Source organism: Hemicordylus capensis, chromosome 6 (genome assembly GCF_027244095.1).
Source record: "Hemicordylus capensis ecotype Gifberg chromosome 6, rHemCap1.1.pri, whole genome shotgun sequence".
NCBI classification, from domain to species: Eukaryota; Metazoa; Chordata; class Lepidosauria; order Squamata; family Cordylidae; genus Hemicordylus; species Hemicordylus capensis.
In genome coordinates, this window is record NC_069662.1 from 70,992,818 (window position 1) to 71,011,686 (window position 18,869).

At 44.4% G+C, this 18,869-nt stretch overlaps 1 protein-coding gene across 1 annotated transcript in view; it reads right to left on the reverse strand.

Moving 5' to 3' along the window:
• Positions 1-18,869, reverse strand: part of SLC9A3 (solute carrier family 9 member A3) — a 50,627-nt gene that overhangs the window by 25,250 nt on the left and 6,508 nt on the right. The window contains exons 2-9 of the mRNA XM_053261045.1: positions 18,820-18,823; positions 18,043-18,190; positions 15,588-15,666; positions 12,944-13,121; positions 9,697-9,917; positions 9,042-9,244; positions 5,884-5,973; positions 763-833 (exon numbers count right to left, since the gene is read on the reverse strand). Of these exons, the coding sequence (XP_053117020.1) occupies positions 763-833; positions 5,884-5,973; positions 9,042-9,244; positions 9,697-9,917; positions 12,944-13,121; positions 15,588-15,666; positions 18,043-18,190; positions 18,820-18,823 (994 nt within the window). The remainder of the gene's footprint in view (positions 1-762; positions 834-5,883; positions 5,974-9,041; positions 9,245-9,696; positions 9,918-12,943; positions 13,122-15,587; positions 15,667-18,042; positions 18,191-18,819; positions 18,824-18,869) is intronic.

Genomic DNA, 18,869 nt, shown 5'->3' on the forward strand with positions numbered 1-18,869 from the left:
TTTCTTTTTAGAATGTGAGCCCTTTGGGGACAGGGAGCCATCTTATTTGTTATTTCTCTTTCCCTGAGCCATTTTTGGAAGGGCAGTATAGAAATCGAATTATTATTATTATTATTATTATTATTATTATTATTATTATTATTATTATTATTAAGCCATCCTTTCAGTCATCTGACAAGTGGCAAAGCCAGCCAAGCTTGTGGCAACAGTAGTGAGCAGCCTGGTCCAGTGATCATGCTGAACTGGGAGATGGATTCCTCCCTGTGTTGTTAGTCTAATCAAGTGCCAACCATGACATGTGAAGGTCACAAAAGGTCACAAGACTTTTTCAAGGTAGATATTCTAGTACGGAAGTCTTTTAAAGTCTTCTATCAAGTGATACTATGTTAATAAAAGATCATAGAGTTTAGTTTTTAATTTCCTCACAAGTTTGCCTTCTCAAGCTGAGTAAAATACAAAATATGAAAAACAGTCTTTGGTGCTAATAATAAGGGAATGCAATATGCAGTTTTTTGAATTGTGTTTACTGGCACAGTTAAATGCAAAGAACTGTAACTGATTTCAAGTGGGAAGAATTCCATCACTACCAGGACTTGACAAAAACGGTTTTCCTGTCTGACTACCAGCACTAACCTGCATCATTGACTATTAGTGTGGTTATTAAATGGCTGTATGTCAAACTATCATATGTTGTTACTTTAGTCATCCTTTCCATTCATTTATAACTCTTCCATTCCATTAAGATAAGAGTATCCAACTCACTTGTCCCTCAAGTAATTATGTCCTATTTGACCAGATATATCTTCAATCGCTGAAAGAATGTGATCAAATGCCTGTGAAAACAAAGAGCATACATTTAACCTCACTTGGATAATTGAAGATGCTGCAAAAGAAAAGTCTAAATGTAGACAGGGGCCAATTTGGGACAGTGTACACACTCCAAGGATAAAGCAATCAGCACTGTGCAAATTACTCTTGGTTTCAAGCAATATAATTGATCAGAACCTGGTCTTGGAACCTAGGATAAAAATCTTGCTCCCTCTGCATGGTGGACAGAGGAGTGTCAGGGAGGGCTCCTCATAAGTCTGCATGATAGCCCTCCTTCAGGTGTATCACTGTCCCCTGCAGCACATAGGAACAAACCAGGCCATTCCCAAGGCCTCCCCACACCTCAGCCTAAAGCACACGGCAGCTCACTTTCCCCCTGCTCACCAGGATGCAAGCAGACATGCCAGCAAAACTAGGTGCTAATCAGGGGTGTGGTCCTGCCTGAACCTAAGGGGTATACTCGTGAGTCAAATGGGCCGTAACCCAAAATTTGGCTTTAAAAAAGCCATATCTGGCAACAGAGCTGCCCGCACATCTCTGATTAGCACCTAGCTTTGCTGGCATGTCACTCTGATTTGTGGCAGGGAGGGAGGCAGTCTATCTGCTCCAGATGAGAGATGCTTCTCAATTGGGGAAGCAAGCCCTAGTGGGAAAGATTTGGCCCAGAGACTTCCAATGGCTGATCCTCATCTTGCAGCTGTCCTTCAAAACCCACAGTTTCACTATCACTACAGCACAGTCTGGTAAAAAGCTAAAATCTGATGGAATCTGAACAGCAAGTAAATTAGAAGACAGCAAAGCTACTGTTCAGCTTTATCCATGTCAGAAACCTATAAGCTGCTGATAGCACTTCTTCTGAATCACCTTCTACTGTTTTGTTCCTACTTTACCATTGAGCAAAAATGCAGTCCTGTGCCAGCCTCATAGAAATGAATGGGAGCTACACAAGAGCACTACCATGCTCACACATTCATTTCCAAGAGACTGGCACAGGAGCATTCCTTTGTGGGCCGTGACTTTAAGAGTTTATTTTTTCACCCTCTTACTATTTTCACTGGAGATACCGCCCCCACCCACACTCAAATATGAACTGATGTGGCAGTGTAGCTTATTAGAGACTTGCGTTTGGGGCAGTATACAAATATGTTACATACATACATACATACATACAGGTCGTATTCAAATATTGTTTACCAGTTTTTTTCTAAGAGAAGCACAGGTTGTAGCAAAAGTCATAAACGCATTTTATTTTCTCATAACTTTGGAACTATAATAGATCTCATTGCCTTCTTTGATTCAGGTAATGGTCTAAACCCTTGAGTTTCAAGACATAGAAAAGTGGACAATTCAAGAATGCTCTGCTATAGTGGAGCTCGAACATGGATTTAAACAGGGATCCTCCCTCATTGCTGCAAAAAAGCCCCTTCAAAACATGTCTTCAGAACATTTGAGTCCAGATTCCATGAAGATGGCACTGTGGCAGATGCATAATGGTCAAGTAGACCATGCTCTGCCAAAATAAAAACATTGATTAAGTGCATAAAAGCATATTGAACAGTCCATCAAAATCAATAGGTTGACAATCTTTGGAGCTCCAACTGTCCAAAAGATCTTTAAGACAAGTTTTGAAATGTGATTTGAATTGCTTTCTGTATAAAATTCACTTAGTCCAAGAGTTGCAGCAGGTAGTGGACATTTAAATGTAATTATTTTTCACAAGTAGCCTGTAAAAAGGAAATCTTTGAACTGGTGATTCTTAATATATGTAACAATCTGTCAAACCCCCAACATTTTATTTATTTATCAATAGAAGGGGCCCATGACCTTTGCCGCACCCTGTATAATAGCAGTGACCAAGGAATAAGTGGAATTTCATATCTAGTAAGACCTCCTGAAGTAGAACATCAGCAATGCATAGCTCAGGGTTAGCGCTCATGCTCTGTGTGCTAGGTTCCAGATCCAATTTCCCTGCATTTCCAGTTAAAAGCTCTGGTTCAATTTCCCTGCATCTCCAGCCTGAAACCTGTCACACTGATAGTGAGATTAGACAGTACTGGGCTAGATGCACTTGGTAGTTTACTTCACTATAAGGCAGTTTCATAATTCATGTTGCACTTTAAAATAAGTGGTGGGATCACCATCAACACTGGAGAAAGGGATCGTAGCTCAGTGGCAGAAGGGCCAAGGTTCAATCTCTCCCCAGGATACATCCCAAGCAGCAGGGCTAGAGAAGACCTCTGACTGAGAGCTTGGAGAGCTTCTGTAAGTCAGAGCAGAAAATGCCGAGCTAGACAGACAAGTGGTCTGGCAGCACAACGCAGTTTCATATCTTCAAACAAGACTCCAGCAGGGGGCCACATCAACACAGGGAAGACTTAGACGCTGCTATAACAGCAGCTGTGAACAAAGAGGATTTCCTTGACTAAAAATACCATCAAAGATAAGAGCCATAGCTTGGTGGGTGGAACAGATGCTCTGAGTACAGAAGGTACCAGGTTCTCCCCCTAGTAAATGATCTAGAGATCTGTTGCCAATAAGATAGACAACACTGGATTAGATGGACCAATTGGTCTGGTTCAGTACAAGGCAGCTTCATATATTCATATGAAACAGATATATACCTAGTCAGCTACCTCCTGGTTTGAATCATTGCTAGTGTAAAGCCTTGTCTGTGCTTTTGTTTTTGCCATCAGTGATAATCTTGCCAGTTTGCATCAGGTCAATTAAAAACCTCGTTGCTCTACTCCACTGGGAATGTATATACAGTCAATAAAACAAAATATCACTGATGCTCTTTCTTCACCTAGAGTTTGATTGTTTATAAGCCCACAGAGTGATCTAATACTTTGGGAAGTAACATATGATGCTGCCTTATACTGTCAGATCATTGGCCCATGTAGCCAAGTATCATTTGATTGGCAAGGTGACACCTCTTCAAGGTGACAGCAGAGCCCCTCCCCAGAATGACTACACAAGAGCCTTTTAGCTGTGGTTGCTGGGTGTGTGTGTTGAGCCGCAGATTTTCTGCATTCAAAGCATGTACTCTACCACAAAGTCATAGGCCAGGGCTGCACATTTTCAGCCCTCCAGCTGTTGCTGGACTGCAATTTCCATCATCTCGAGCCACAGTGGCCAATAGTTAGGGATGGTGGGAGTTGTAGTCCAACAGCTGGAGGGCTGAAGTTGTGCAGCCCTGCTATAGGCTCCAGTGGTGCTCTGGCGGCTATCCCACCAAAGGAGCCCTCCCCTTAGCCCAGGTTAGCGGAGCAAGTGCTCCACTAACCTGGGTTTCCTGATCATGTGCTGCCATGGTGCGGCTCCGCATCACGGTGACACATGGGAAGACCACACTGGGAGGCTGCAAGCAGTCTCCCAGGGTCGGGGGTCTCTCCAGGATGCCCTGCACGCTCATGCTGGGCATCCTGGAGGGCCGCGTGGCCCCCAATCCCCACAGCCCCCGCCAGCTCTGTGACAGAGCTGGCAGTTGTGTGGGTGGCCGATTCGGCCGCCCAGGGCTGCCTCTTGATCGTCTGTGGGAAGAGCGGGCTAAGTCTGCTCTCCGCGCAAACCTCCTCTAGGCACTTCCCACTGCTTGTGAGAAGCGCCTCAATCTGTTTCTGCTGGCCTCCAGCAGAAGGTAGAGTGGAATGACCCACTAAATTCTGGAGACTGTTCAGAAAATTCAGTTAGTTTAGAATTCAGCTGCAAGGCTGCTAATGGGTCCGGCTATAGGAATCACATCTTTCCAGTTCTTAAATTCCATTGGCTGCTGGTGTGTTTTGCCAGTTCAAAGTGCTCCAAACCCCACAAATAGCCTGAAACCTGGATATTGGAAGGATGGTTGCTTCCCACATGAGCCTGCTTGAATTCTTTGCTCATTATCAGAGACCCTTCCTCAAGTCCCCCCACCTTCCGAAGGCGGATGATGACCAAAGACAGGGCCTTTTCTATTGTGGCATTCCATACCTGGAATGTTCTTTCCAAGAAAGCTTGCCTAGTGCCAAACACATTGTCATTTGGGGGTCAGGCAACAACTGCTTTATTTGCCCAAGTGTTCCAGCATGGTTTGTAATTTGTTGAGTTTTTTGTTATCCTGGTTTTTATTACATCATCATCACCATTACCACCACCACCATGTTGCTCTGCTGTGATACATTGTAAGGATGTGTTTGAAATGTGATTCAGCTTCTGAATTGCTGCACAATCCCTTTTAAAAGGGTTTACCCAGGCCCTTTAACGCAGAGGAGAGCAGGTCCATCCCTGCTCCTCCTCTGATCACTGCCATGGCAGTAATCCTGGCACTCTCTCCAGCTATGCCCATGCACCAGTGGCGCTCTCCCCCAGCAGCCTGATCACGACGCCATCATGCAGGAGCAGCTGGGAGTTGCCCCGCTGGCACACGTGCATAGCTGTGGGGAGTGCTGGGATTACTGTAATAGCAGCGATTGGAGGAGATGCAAGGATGGACCTGCTCTCCTCTGTATTGAAGGGACTGGGTAAGCCCGCGATTTTAAAGGGATTGTGCCACGATTGGGAAGTCAAATCACATTTCGGCACATCTCTAATACATTCTATGTTATTTGCATGTTTTACTGTTGTTTTTTAATGTTTATGATGAAATGATGTACTGCTTTGAGAGCTTTGCCAGCTGAAGAGCAGCATATAGAGTTAAATATAAACAAACTACAAGCTGATCATCCTCATCCCATCTTTAAAAGATATGTGATTTTCTCTCTTCGCTGAATAGGAGAACATTCGGACCCTTTCTCAAAAATGGATTTTGAGATTTCCAGCACTCAAATAAAACAGCTGGAAAGATGCAGGCATTACTCTGCAACTGAACAGATCCTACCTCCGTAACTCCAACTTCCAGCACCCCGATGCCAATTCTACCTAATAAATCCCATGTTGTGAGAGAACGAGAAATACAGATCATGGAGGGGCTGGAATTTTCCCAAGGTAATAATATTCATACAGTATTATGAAAACATAGCTGGCTTTGAATGAAAATATATCCAAGATTTTTTTCTCACTTTTAAAAGTGACCATGCTTACCCTGCCATGAAGCTTCTCATTCAAGGTGGGCTCGCGGTGCTCACTTTTTTTCACTTTCAACCACTTCACCAAAGGCTTGATTGTCAAACCCTGTGGAAGGACATGGACACATTCCGCCTCATTTTAATTTTTTAAAAATTTTGTCCACTTTTTAAAATACTGAGATACTAGAGCTAGAAAACACGTGACACTCCATCTGCATACTCAAAATCCTGAAATCCTGAAAGTAAAAGAAATGTTGCCATTTTTCTTTTTAGGTAACAGACTGTGCAGTGTTATATGCATGCGGTGGGATGCAATGTTTGCTCAGTTGTGCAAGAGCAAAACTTTCACAAATAGAGGTTAATGACAGTGAAGCCATTTATACACACACACACAACACCATTGGTGCAATTTGCGTGCTTGCATAGCAGTGCTCTTACACAACTGTGCACACATTCCATCTCATGCACAATGTTGCCCAGTATGTCAGCCATTAACTGTTATCACACACTATTAAATTGGTGATGGCCGGGCTATGTATTTGATACATACAACATAAGATCTGAAGATGGGTGAACAATTACGTCTGTGGTACACTGCAGGCACACTGACACCTTGCCTGATAATAAATTGCTCTCAGTCAATAGTGTGTGCTTTATGTGATCACAAGCATCTCCTACTCACCACATCCTGTTGACAGAACTCTCAGTACTTAATTAACTGTACTGTGACACTGGCACCACTGTTCACTAGGTCCGCTCTCTCCATGATGCCAGCCCCTAATAAAAGGAGTTCTGAGAGTGGGAAAGGGTAGTCCGATCTATCAGCTGCTGATGTCTTATTGTGGCACCACTTGGCTCTTTCCCATAAAATCAGCAGAGAGAAAGTTCTTACACTACCTGTGGCTGCCACTTCTGTATGCCCGTGGCCATGCCACTCTAGAAATGTTTCAAATGTGGAAACCATTCAAGTTCTTTCCCAAGTCACTGCTATGTGAACCGACAGTACTAGTACTAGCACTGGGAATAACAATTCCATCCCCTGCTAACTTTCCCCATCTCAAACATGGCATGGAATACAATGCCACACTGAACCATGCAGGTGAAGTAAAGCTGACCCTTCGCAGCAGAGGATTTGCCACAATACATCCCACCCCACCCCCTTGTGAAGCACTTAGAGCTGACTATTAGTCACCAGTCCACTACAATCACATTCCTGCCCAGAACCCACTGCAACACTGTGGGTTTGGCCCTCCCTTACCCTAAACAGTGAACTGGCAGTGAAACCTGTCTTGATTGACAGGCAGCGACCTCTAGGGATCAGCCACTCAGCACACGGTGGGTGGGACCTTGAGGGCCTTATATCAGGAAGAGAAGGGGGTTCTTTGTCATCAGTTGGAGGAGCTTTCAACAGGATGAGTAGCCATGGAGGTGGCTACTGAAAAGGACTGCAACTCCTTGAGAGACAGGATTGCAGGATACTTGAAGCTCATCATGTGAGGGGTGAGTCTCCAAGGAAAAGGGGATTTAGTGTAGGGAACAGTTTGCTAGTTAGTACATGTCATAAACTTATTTTCCTTTTTGTGCTTTGGAAATCCTTACAACTGGTCTATTGTGTTTTTCTCCTGTAACGTAACTAAGCCAAGGAAAATGAACCAGTGCCCCTTTCCAACTACGGTGTTGCAAAAGTCTCTGTAGACTCTCAAAGGTGCTTTTTGCATTTTCTTACATTTGGGTTCTTTGCAACTGAAGAACCATGATTTTTAAAGTGTGCTGCCCCAATATCATCTGAGGGTGCTTTTTGAAGTATTCTTGTAGTTACTGAGTGTTCCTTTTTCCTGTAACTAAAAGCTGAGGAAGACTGAAGCAGTCTGTAGTATTTTGAATAAAGTTTTCTCTTTTTGTTCTTTATATTTTACCTGCTTCTGAGTGGATTTTTAACTCAGGGAAAGGGGTTTTTTACTCTGGTGCAAACACGTCCCAAGTTTGATTGCTCAGCAATTCACTCTACCAAGTGTGCTCATCACATGTAGGCTGCATCACGTGTAGACTCTAATAATTAGGGTGTGGTGACAGCGAATCAGCTAATGAGGATGCAGTTTAAGTTTTAAAAGGAACAGCCTTTTTTGAGCAAACATGGAGGGAATGATTCAGCATTTTTCTTCCCCTCACATGGACAAAGGCTGGGCTTAAATCCACTACAAACACAAATCCTGAAATAAAGGCAACAGTGATCTGATATAAACCACTATAATTATATGTGAACATATGGATATTTTTCAAATTTCAGAATCTTTTAAAGGAAATCATGATTTTAAAGGGCTGATTCACAATTCTGAATCAGAGCTTTTAGTCATATCTGCCTTTCAAAGGACTGCTACAGAGAAATCAAGATTTTTCTGACTCATCATTTAGTGGGCCAACATTACAGAAATCAATGTCCAGTTATTAAGCAGTGGCATAAGCACATCATTTCCCCTTGTTCAAAACTGTTGTAAAGATTTTTGAATGGCAAATAATATTTGCATTTGCAAGTAAGTGAGTGGGCTTGACTTAGTTATATGGCTCTCTTATGAAATATTAACTTGAGATCCATTAATGCACGGAGATCTGACATGGACGCTTTAAGTTTAGTGAAGAGCAAACTGTGTTTTGTCCCAAGTGGTGCCTTCTGAAAACATAAAATAGGATCACTGTTACTAAAATTATGAAGATAATTATAGTCTCAGTTCACTGACATAATATAAAACCTGCAGTTAGAGTCTGCTTTTAACGTTTCTTTTGCCCTGGTGAGACTTTATTTCCTAAAGATAATATAAGAGAGGGCTTGCGCATGTTCAGTGCCCTGCCCTCCCAAGCTGCCCTCCTCTTCCCGAGTAAAAAGAGATGTCTGACCTAGATTGCATTCTAAACACAGATAGCATCCCTGCCAACTTGTCACTATTTTTTCATTCACCTGAATAGGAAAATAGGGACATGTTGGCAGGTATGAGATAGCATGCAGATGAGCAGCACCTTCATCTAAGTCAGGCGGAGAAGAGGAGGAGGGAAGGGCATGGGTATGCACAAGCCTGAGGTTTCCTTTCATATTGGATTCAGAACCCAGAATGTCTGACCAGGTCATTGTCTCCTTTTTCTAAGCCAACAAACCCCAAAAAGCTGAGCAGTTGAAATTACCTGGAATATAACAGTAAAAAACACAACAATGATAGTAGTGCTGACAAATAGGTTTCGGTCTCCAACTTTGTCCGCATCCAAAAGTACCACCAAGGCAAAGGCGACAGCACCACGGAGACCACCATATGACATCACCACTTGGTCTATTATTCCCAGCTGGACCATTCGGTAGTGGTTTAGAACCCATGTCTGTAGAATTACACCTGTTAAAACAAATATCACCGTCACAAGCTTGCATAACCACATTTCTTTACGAAGGAGGAAAGGTATTACTACTGAAGCATCACAGAATAACACTAACTGTTGAAATACAATGCTTCTTTTCTAGGAATGGCAATGTTGTCTATCACAGTGATGTGACATACTGGGCAGGGTCCAAATTAAGTCAGTCATGACTAAGCACTATTGAAATAAAATTAGGCATGATTAACAAGTCCCATTAATTGCAGTGGCACTTAGTCAAGACTAACTTAGTTTGGAGGCTGGTCACTGAATGCAACAGAAAGCTTATTGCCACATTCCAGCTCTGGTTATGTTTTTTTACATTGAAGAGGTTCTAGGCTATTTTGTCACCCAACTGATAAGATAACCCACAAGATTCCAGTAGTCCTAATTAATTAGCAATCTTAGCAGGAGGAAGAACTACTTTTCTTACCAATGATTCTGTAGACAGAGATGAAGACCAATGTCAAAAGAATGAAAGCTGTGTTCCAGGTCCAGATGTTAGGATCAACAGCTGAAATTCCCAGGAACATGAAAATAATAGTCTCTGAACCACTCGCTAACATCTTCATGGTGTACCTCACAGTGGTAGAAGACTGCTCAGAAATATTTGCCTTGACGTATTTCTGACAGCAGATACCACAAAACGTTATACTGGAAAAAACAAACACAGCAGACATCTTCTCAATACATTCATAGAACAGGGCCAACGTCAGGAGTTAGCATCCTTGGAAAGCTGTCCAGGGCCCTTGGAAGTCCTTCCTGCTGATCCATAAGATCACTTCTGTGCCCACAGCATTTATGTAGTGGCAGAATGACCCTCTCAAGGTTCATCCAGTAGAAGGGGGCCCATCAAGGGCAGTTTGCTGAGGGCCTACCAGCCTCTCTCTATAGATCATAGGCCAAGCTATCTATTTAGTCTCCAGAGCCATACCTGGCCTACCTAGGAAATAGTTGGCTATTGTCTGAGTGGATATCTGCTATAGAAATTAAGAGTCCATTCTATAAGGCAGTCCATATTACAAGGACTGTCTCATTGTGTCTCAAAAGAATGGTACCATCTCAAATAATCCTCAAGCAGTGATGTTTATGTTCCATCCAGATGTCAGGAGCTGGCCAAGTCAGGTACTTGCCAGGCTACTCAGACCTATTAGAGGGCCCACAGTCTATCCCAAGGCTCTGCCTCTTGCCCACCTTTCTACTAAGTGCAGTTCTTTCAGCTATGACTATCATGCCATTGCTGCCTTCTCCTCATCTTTCCCCGAGAGGCTCCTGAAATAATGCAGGAGCCTCTAGTGGAAATGCATCTGTGGGTGGAGAGGGTGAGAGGAGATGGTGGTAAAGCAATTTGCTCAGTCATTCATCCTTTCCAGTGACATTTAGATCTAAAATGGTGCCACTGCTTCAGCTGAGAGCTGTTACACTGAAGGGCAGGCCCATTGCTACCCACTGCTACTTGGTAAGCCCCCCCAATGAGCCTGGCAAGCTAACTAGGCAGTAGTGGATGGTAACAGATTGCAGTGGGTGTAGCATTGTCTTTTTAGATTCCCTGTCTTCTGATGTTAGGTTTCCTGTCAGATGTTAGATGAACATCTGCTGCTACCCACCACTGTAGAATCCAAGGGAAAGAGTTGTGGCATGCAAGGACAATGCAGTGGAGTGAAATATTAACAGTTTAATGAGATATTATGTACAGAGAGGCAAGTGCAGACTGCTCTTCGGTGCTCTTGCTGCTGGCTGTTTGTTAGCCCCACCTCTACTCCAGGACTGGAATACAAGTAAGTAAAGCCCCATTCAAAAGCTGGCCTGGATCAAGGAATGGATTAACCAAAAACACCACAGTAAGCTTGCCAGGGTCCAATGGGATGTCATGGGGGTCCTCATGTCTCCCCTCATGGGAGAGGGAGGCCAGTGGAGGGCTTTACCCAAGGGCCCCCCAAAAGCCGACACTGGCTTTGTTGATGTCATGTGTTTAAAAAAAGGCTTAGCACTTTTGGACACTTGAAAGAGTAGAGCTGGGATTGTATGACCTAATGTATTGCCTGTAATTCATTTGTTTCTGTCTCATGCAGAGCCAGGCAAGACAATTTGCTGTGCCAAGACTGCTGTAACGCTAATCTGAAAGGTGTGCCCTTGGCCTGCATCCCTTGCCATGCCACAGGATTTGCTGCAGCTCAGCTCTCAGGTATTGTGTGGCTGCAAAAGATCCAAGAGTTGCACTCAGATGTGCTCTATGACATCCAAGGACTCTTGATGTGCCCCTCTTGGATCACCTTCTTGGATCACCTTGTATAGGGCACCAAGGGGACTCTGACAATCAGACCCAGGAGCCTGTTGTATTCTGTCTAGTAGTCCTTTATGTTGTGTTGCTGGGAACCCACGCTCCTGTTGAGCCTGAAGTGGGCCTGAAGTGGGCCTGAAGTGGCTCCTTAGACTGTGCAAATCTACCTACCTACACTATTACTCAGTGCAGGTTGTGTTGCACAACAGATTCTTTAATGTCCTCCTAACCCTGCTATTTGACACCCTGCTTTGACACACCACCCAAAGGTTATGGTGTACCATACGTTGTAACTGCCTGCCTGCTTACCTAACTTTTGGCTGCCAGCCCTGACATTATGTTAGCAACCCTAAAAGTAGTGTACTACTATGCCAAGCTTTTACTATCAGAGCAGCCTTGGTATCACGAAACAAGATGATGAACATGGGGCAATACATTAGGGATGTCCACGAAGCGTGCATGAACAAGGGCAGCAACCAGCAGGTGTTTTAAATGGAGGGAGGCAAGTCTTACCTGCCCCTCCATTGCTCCTCTGTTTCCCCAGTGTGGTGCTGTCCACAACAAGCAGCTCCACTGTCTGTTCTTACAAGCAATGTTGTGAGAGGGTTTCTTGTTTGGGAACAGGATGTTCCCAATATCCTGTGGGGGGTGTCATCACATGAATGGTGTCTGTGTGTGCATGGATGCCATCTTAAGTGATGAGCAGTGTTGTTGAGCACTCAAGATGGTGTCCACGCACACAAAGATGCCATTTACATGTATGCCACCCGTGGGATGCTGGGAACAAGGAATTTCCTGTTCCCAAACAGGAAGCCCCCGCACACCATCGCTTGTCAGAATGGACAGCGGGGCTGCTTGTTACGGATAGCGCTTGCAGGGGCAGCAGATAGGAGGAGAGTGACAGAGGGGCAGGTAAGACCTGCCTCCCTCTATTTAAACCTCCCACTCCCTCACCCCACTGAAATGTTTTGGCCAGGGGAACTTGAAGCATTTTGGCGCCTCGAATTAGAGGCTCTGAAACACTTCGTGCACATTCCTACAATATATGCCATTTGCCCATGGAAACAATTTATGTTTTATTGCACTCTGCAGCCTCCTTTTATGCTGTATGGCTTATTGTTATATAAGAACAATTACATAAGTTACATAAGATCCAACCAATTTTCAGATGTGGCCCTTTAAAGAGTAATTGTTACAAATAAGGCATAGGGTTCTCCAGACCCCAAGGGTGGGCTCCAGCTTCCAGCAAACCTAATGGCTTTAGGACATTCTCCTTCCAACATGCCATGAATGAGTTGGCCCATTTTTTTCAACTCAGTTGGAAATTCCATTCATTTTCAAACTACATCCTTCACTGGCAACACTACACGGAATGATAAGTTAATTAACTGAAACTTACGCAAGGATGGCAGAAAGCGAGAGCATCTCAGCTGTCAGGTAAGACAGGTAGGAAATAACAAACACAAATCCAGGCTCAATTATTCTGACATGTTTTGTGAAACGAGTGACGAGGGAGAGCAGGAACGCAAAGACAACACCAACTAAAGTCCCTCCTAGGCTCACCACAAAGAAAGACACTGCAACAAAAAACATACAAAAATTTCATTGAATTTGTAAAGGCAATGCTTGTGGGTTTAATGACTTCTTACCATCCCTATCTGTTGGTAGGGATGTGCATGGAACTGGCTGACCCGGTTCGGTTTGAGTCTGGATCGGACTCGAACCTGACTGGACCTGTTCGGTCCAGCACCCCTTAGAACCCACCCCCCAGTTTGGTTCGGTCCAGGAGGGGTTCATGAAGGTGTTTTGGGGGGATTTTTTTCCTTTAGCCCCTTTGGGGGGCTTCCTCTAGGCTGTGGGGGGGGGGTCTGAAGGTTCCCATCGGACTGACCTCAGACCGACCCCCCCGACAGTTGGGGGGTTCTCTCTCTTTATATATACACATATACCTTTAGCCCCTTTGGAGGACTTCCTCTAGGCCATGGGGCCCCCCGCGAAGGTTGACCCTCCCCCCACCTGCCTCATTCATCACCACTGTGGCCTGTTTTACCCCCTTTTTTGGCCCGTTCGGGCCTCCATAACTTGGCACAGTGACCATTTTCTCCACCGCCGCACATGCACAAATGGTCTCTGCAAGGAGTCACAGAGGCCATTTGCGCATGCATGGTGGCCATTTTTTAATTTAATTTTTTTTAAAAAATGGCCATCGCGCATGCACAAATGGCCTCTGTGATGCTTTGGGCCATGCCAGGCCTCACAGAGGCCATTTGTGCATGCGTGGCAGTAGAGAAAATGGCCACCGCTCCAACATATGAAGGCCCGAACTGGCCGGAAAAGGGGATAAAACGGGCCATGGCAGTGATGAACAAGGCCAGCAGGGGGAGGGGAAACCTTTGCAGACACATACACACACCTGCAGCCTAGAGGAAGCCCCCTGAAGGGACTAAAGGTAAAAAAAATTAGAAAATTAAAATCGCAGCCCCCCTCAAGCCTTCGGGGGGGGGGGGTCTGCAGTCTGACCGAACGGGGTGTGTGTGTGTTTCAGTTTGACCCCAGAACCGTCAAACCAAACTGGTTTGACATAGAACCGAAGCCCCCCCTCGAACTGTTCACACATCCCTATCTGTCGGCTAGCAAGGTTGTGGAGATGGTGTTACAAATCCATCATGCCAATATCTAACCCAGCTATCCAAACAAATTCACCAGCCATAAGGAGTCTGATGGCCACTCCAAAAATAATGTCATGATGATGAGACCTTTATCCTGGAAATTATTGAGAGGCTATAAGTGTGAAAGCCATGGGGTGATGCCAGGGGTGTCAGGATGATGCCATGGAGTGTCAGGAATGGGAGAGCTGTTTTGCATTTGAATGGGAGACTACATATGTGAGCACTGTAAGATATTCCCCTCAGAGGATGGCGCCGCTCTAGGAAGAGCACTTGCATGCTTCCATGCAGAAGGTTCCTAGTTCCCTCCCTGGCATCTCCAAGAGAGGACTGAGAGAGACCCCTGCCTGCAACCTTGGAGAAGCCACTGCCAGTCTGTGTAGACAATGCTGAGCTAGATGGACCAATGGTCTGACTCAGTATAAGTCAGCTTCCTCTGTTCCTATGAATGCCCCAGATGGTAACTGTGGTATTATAAATACACTACAAATCATGAAGGCTAGGGATATGAATGAGGATTCAGGAATGGAACTAGATAGCCCTGGCATTGAGGAGCTGGGGCAAACCTTTGGGACACCTGCAAGAAACCAATAGGGAACACCACCCATGTAAATGGGATTCTCACAGTGTAAGGGTGCTGGGTAGGCTCTCCAAGGTAAGAGAAGTTTGTAGACCAAAGCTCTGATGTCAATAGTGGGCAAGTTATTGGAAAGTGGGGAATAAAAGCTAGTACTATGACCCAGGGACCCAATTCTAATAGGACCCTAGCAATACCCCAGGCCAAAACATGCCAGATGTAAAAAGGATGTTACTGGTGATTAATGGCTTCAAAAACTAGAAGAGGGTGTTGGATTCCTTAGAGAGCATTAAAAGGTTTATCAAAATGGGAAGAGACTGGGCCCAGAATCTTTAAGAACCTAGCAATGCCCTTGGCCTAGATCACTGACCACACTCATTTCTTCACCTGAAACAATGCAGAAATGATCAGGGGTAGGGAACAGTGTATATTTCCTCGCTCTCCCAGAAAATCTTGGAGGGCCTGGGTCCCTCCTTAAAACCTTTGGGAGGGCTGTCCCCCCACCCCAACTTTTCCTGCCATTAATCAACAAAATCTTAAACTTAAAGATAAAGTTTTCACAGGTTAGGCACCCATCCTAAACAAATTTAAGCATGCAGTTTCCGTGGGGGGGGGGGAGAATCCTCTTATACTTCTTAAATATGCAGCAATTGTGACTTTATTCTCCAGTGATGTACCACTGAGACCTAAGAATAAGGAATCGTAGGGAGAGGGGACAGAAAACTGCATGGGGTACTATTATTCCTTATTAAAACTGCATAGATTTATGTTGATATAATAAGCTTTAAAGGACTGCTCACCTACACCTTTGACACAGTCCACACCAGTCACATTTCCAGCTCCTATTGAAACAAAGGATTTAAATACGTTGTATAGCACCTAGGAGGAAAAGACATTGGTGATTTAATGAAGAAGTACTACATGAAATCAGGAGAAAGTACTTTATGAAATCAGACAAGAGCCAAATTGCTTATTTTAAATAATACCTTAGCAAATACAGCATTCATCTGCTACTATTCATTATTTGTGAATTTCATATCATTTGGGGCAGGGGTGGGGGGGAAACCCTATATGGTGTGTGGATGCTTGCATGGTATTTTGTTCTATGGCAAGTACAGTAAAGCAGCAATGAAGTAAAAAATCCAGATTGATCAAATAATAATACTTCACATTAAAATAGCACGTATCCAATGTGCAAAGTAAAAATCCAGTATGCTACTTCAGTAGTCAGTACATCAGTAGGGATTTGCACGGACCAGATGCGGGTGGCTTGATGGCGGGTGTGTGTGTCTCACTTTAAGGGCAGGGGAGGATACACTTACCCCTCCCTCCGCTTTTGCCCCACCGGTGCCCAGTAGTTTGCACGTCCTACAGGGCAGCAGCATACTTCCCTGCTGCCCCATTCGCTCTTCGGCTGGAAGTGGCTGGACGTAGCTGACACACGTGCAGCCGCCCGGCACATGAGTGCACATGTCGTGAGCGTGTGAGCACCTGCCCCTGACGTTCATGAGCATTAGCGTGAGTGCAACATGCACACGCACACCAGCTACTTCCAGCTACTTCTGGCTGAAGAGCAAATAGGGTGGCAGGGAAGTACACTGCCGTTCCGTAGTACATGTAAACTACCAGGTGCCAGGGGTGGGGTGGGGAGCAGAAGGAGCGGTAAGTGCACCCTCCCCTACCCTTAAAGTGAGACACACACACACACCTTCAAACTTCGAACCCCCCCCCAGTGTTCGAACCTGTTCGGAGGCCCGTAAAAGGGCCTCCAGAGAGGTTCATGCACATCCCTCTATATCAGCACTCTACGACAGGCCAGTATTATCCCTACAGTGCAGATGGGAAGATGGGCTCAGGCCAAGTGACTTGTTTACAGCCACCTAGTGAGTTCCTCAATCAAGTAAGGCTGGAGCTGGAGACTTCCTTACTCTCACTCACATTCTTAGGCTATATCCATAAAGGAAAGGTTGTGTTGTCAAGTCAGTGTCGACTCCTGCTGACCACAGAGCCATGTGGTTTTCTTGGTAGAATATAGGAGGGGTTCACCATTGCCTGCTCCCATGCAGTATAAGATGATGCCTTTCAGCACCTTCCTATATCGCTGCTGCCCGATACAGGAGTTTCCCATAGTCTGTTTCCCATAGTCTGGGAAACATACAAGCAGGGATTCAAACCAGCAACCTCTTGCTCGCTAGGCAAGTTACTTCCCCGTTGTGCCATTAGGTGCTTAAAATGGTTTAAGGGTAATTTTCTTTCCCCAAGAATCTCTGAAAAGAATTATTCTGTGAGAGGGTGGACCCAGCACAGCATTCCTCCAGTGGCTGTTGCTGGTACCCTCCTTACAGTTCTTTTTAGATTGTGAGCCTTTTGGGGACAGGGGGCCATCTTATGTATGTTTTTCCCCCTATATAAACCACTTTGGGAACTTGTGTGGTTTATAAATATTTGTTGTTGTTGTTGTATTTTTTAAAACAGAATTCTTTCTCGCTAAACTACAGTTTTTAAGACACTCTGGGGGTAGCTAGGAGTTGGTTGTTTAAGTATGCCCTTAGCTGCTGCATTAAGACCACAATCCTAGAAAGTAAGTCATGTTGGACATAGTGGGACTTACTTCTGAGGCGGGTGGGAAAGGCTCAGGCTGCAATCATGTGAACACTGACTTGAGAGTAAATCCCACTGACCTTCATTCATACATAGAATGAAGTTGTATGTCTCATGTAAGATTCTGTTTTCTGTCCAATAGCTGTTTAACGTTAGGCTCACGTAGACTTTTTTTAAAAATGGCACTCATGCTTATAGCACCAAAAGCGGGTAGGAAGTCCTGCCCTGACACTGTCACTCACCCCCCCACCCCCCCAGCTGCTCACAGTTACAGTGGCATTTGTGTGAAAAGGGACATGCTGTAGCCATGATGGCAGCTGATCGTGGTAACACTGCTTCCCTTTTCACACAAATGCCAGTGTAACTGTGAGTGGCTAGAGAGAGGAGGTGAGTGACATTGTAGGAGCGGGACTTCCTACCCACTTTCGACACTGTAACAATGAACACCGCTTGGCTTACTAATGTCTGAAGAGGGCACTTATCAGTGACTATTACTTTTTCAGCACTCAACTGTACATTTAGAACCAAATACTCACTTATCTGCAAGCTGAATTTCCAACGCATTTACAATTTGTCAGGATTCTACTGGTCACTAGTTTAGAACCAAAACTTTCAAAATAAAATTGTATGCTGGATGTTAAAATAGGATCTTACCACAGTTACAGCATCATTGAGCAACGATTCTCCAAAAACAATGATGAAGAGGACATCATTGACATGGACTTCTTCAAAAACAGCCAGCACAGCAACAGGATCCACTGCAGCTATCAGACTGCCAAACAAGAGAAAATCCAACCACCCACTCTTAAGTTCACCTACAAGAACAAAACAAACATCATAAACACTCTAACCTTTCCTTCAAATTAATGGGGCTAATGGAATGGGCCAATTTGGGCATGAGCATTTTCAGGCATGAATGAGTTCTACTGTACTGCTAAGAGCCAACCTGATGATAAGCATACTCTAATCCACCGCTTTACACTTTCAGGTCAAAAATGTCATAAGTAAGAGCTTCAAATCTACTACTCAGGAAAAAATTCAAAATACTGGTTTCTTTCAATAATTCTATAATTACAGGTTTGATCATAAAGAACTTCCCTATCTACTCCTGAAAAAATGTTTCACTGGAGTATGTTCCCAAAATATTCTATTAACATTCTTAGATAAGAAATATAGAAGTGTTCACAAGAGTGCTTCATCTTGTGTACAAGTACTAAGAGAGTAACCGGTACATTATCAAAGTTTGTTGTTTTCTATGGTGCAGTGGTTATCACTGCTGCTTTTGGACAACCAATCAAATGGAGAGTTTGTTCATTCTGCAAAATTAATACAGTCTCAATTTAATTTTGAATGGCTGGGCTTCACTGCTTGCAAGATTCTTAACAATACATACTATATGCCTGGCTATGGCTAGTCTGTGATATAGGTGACATATCTGGATCTTTTCCAACTCTAGTTTCAAATAAGTTGAGTTGCCAGCT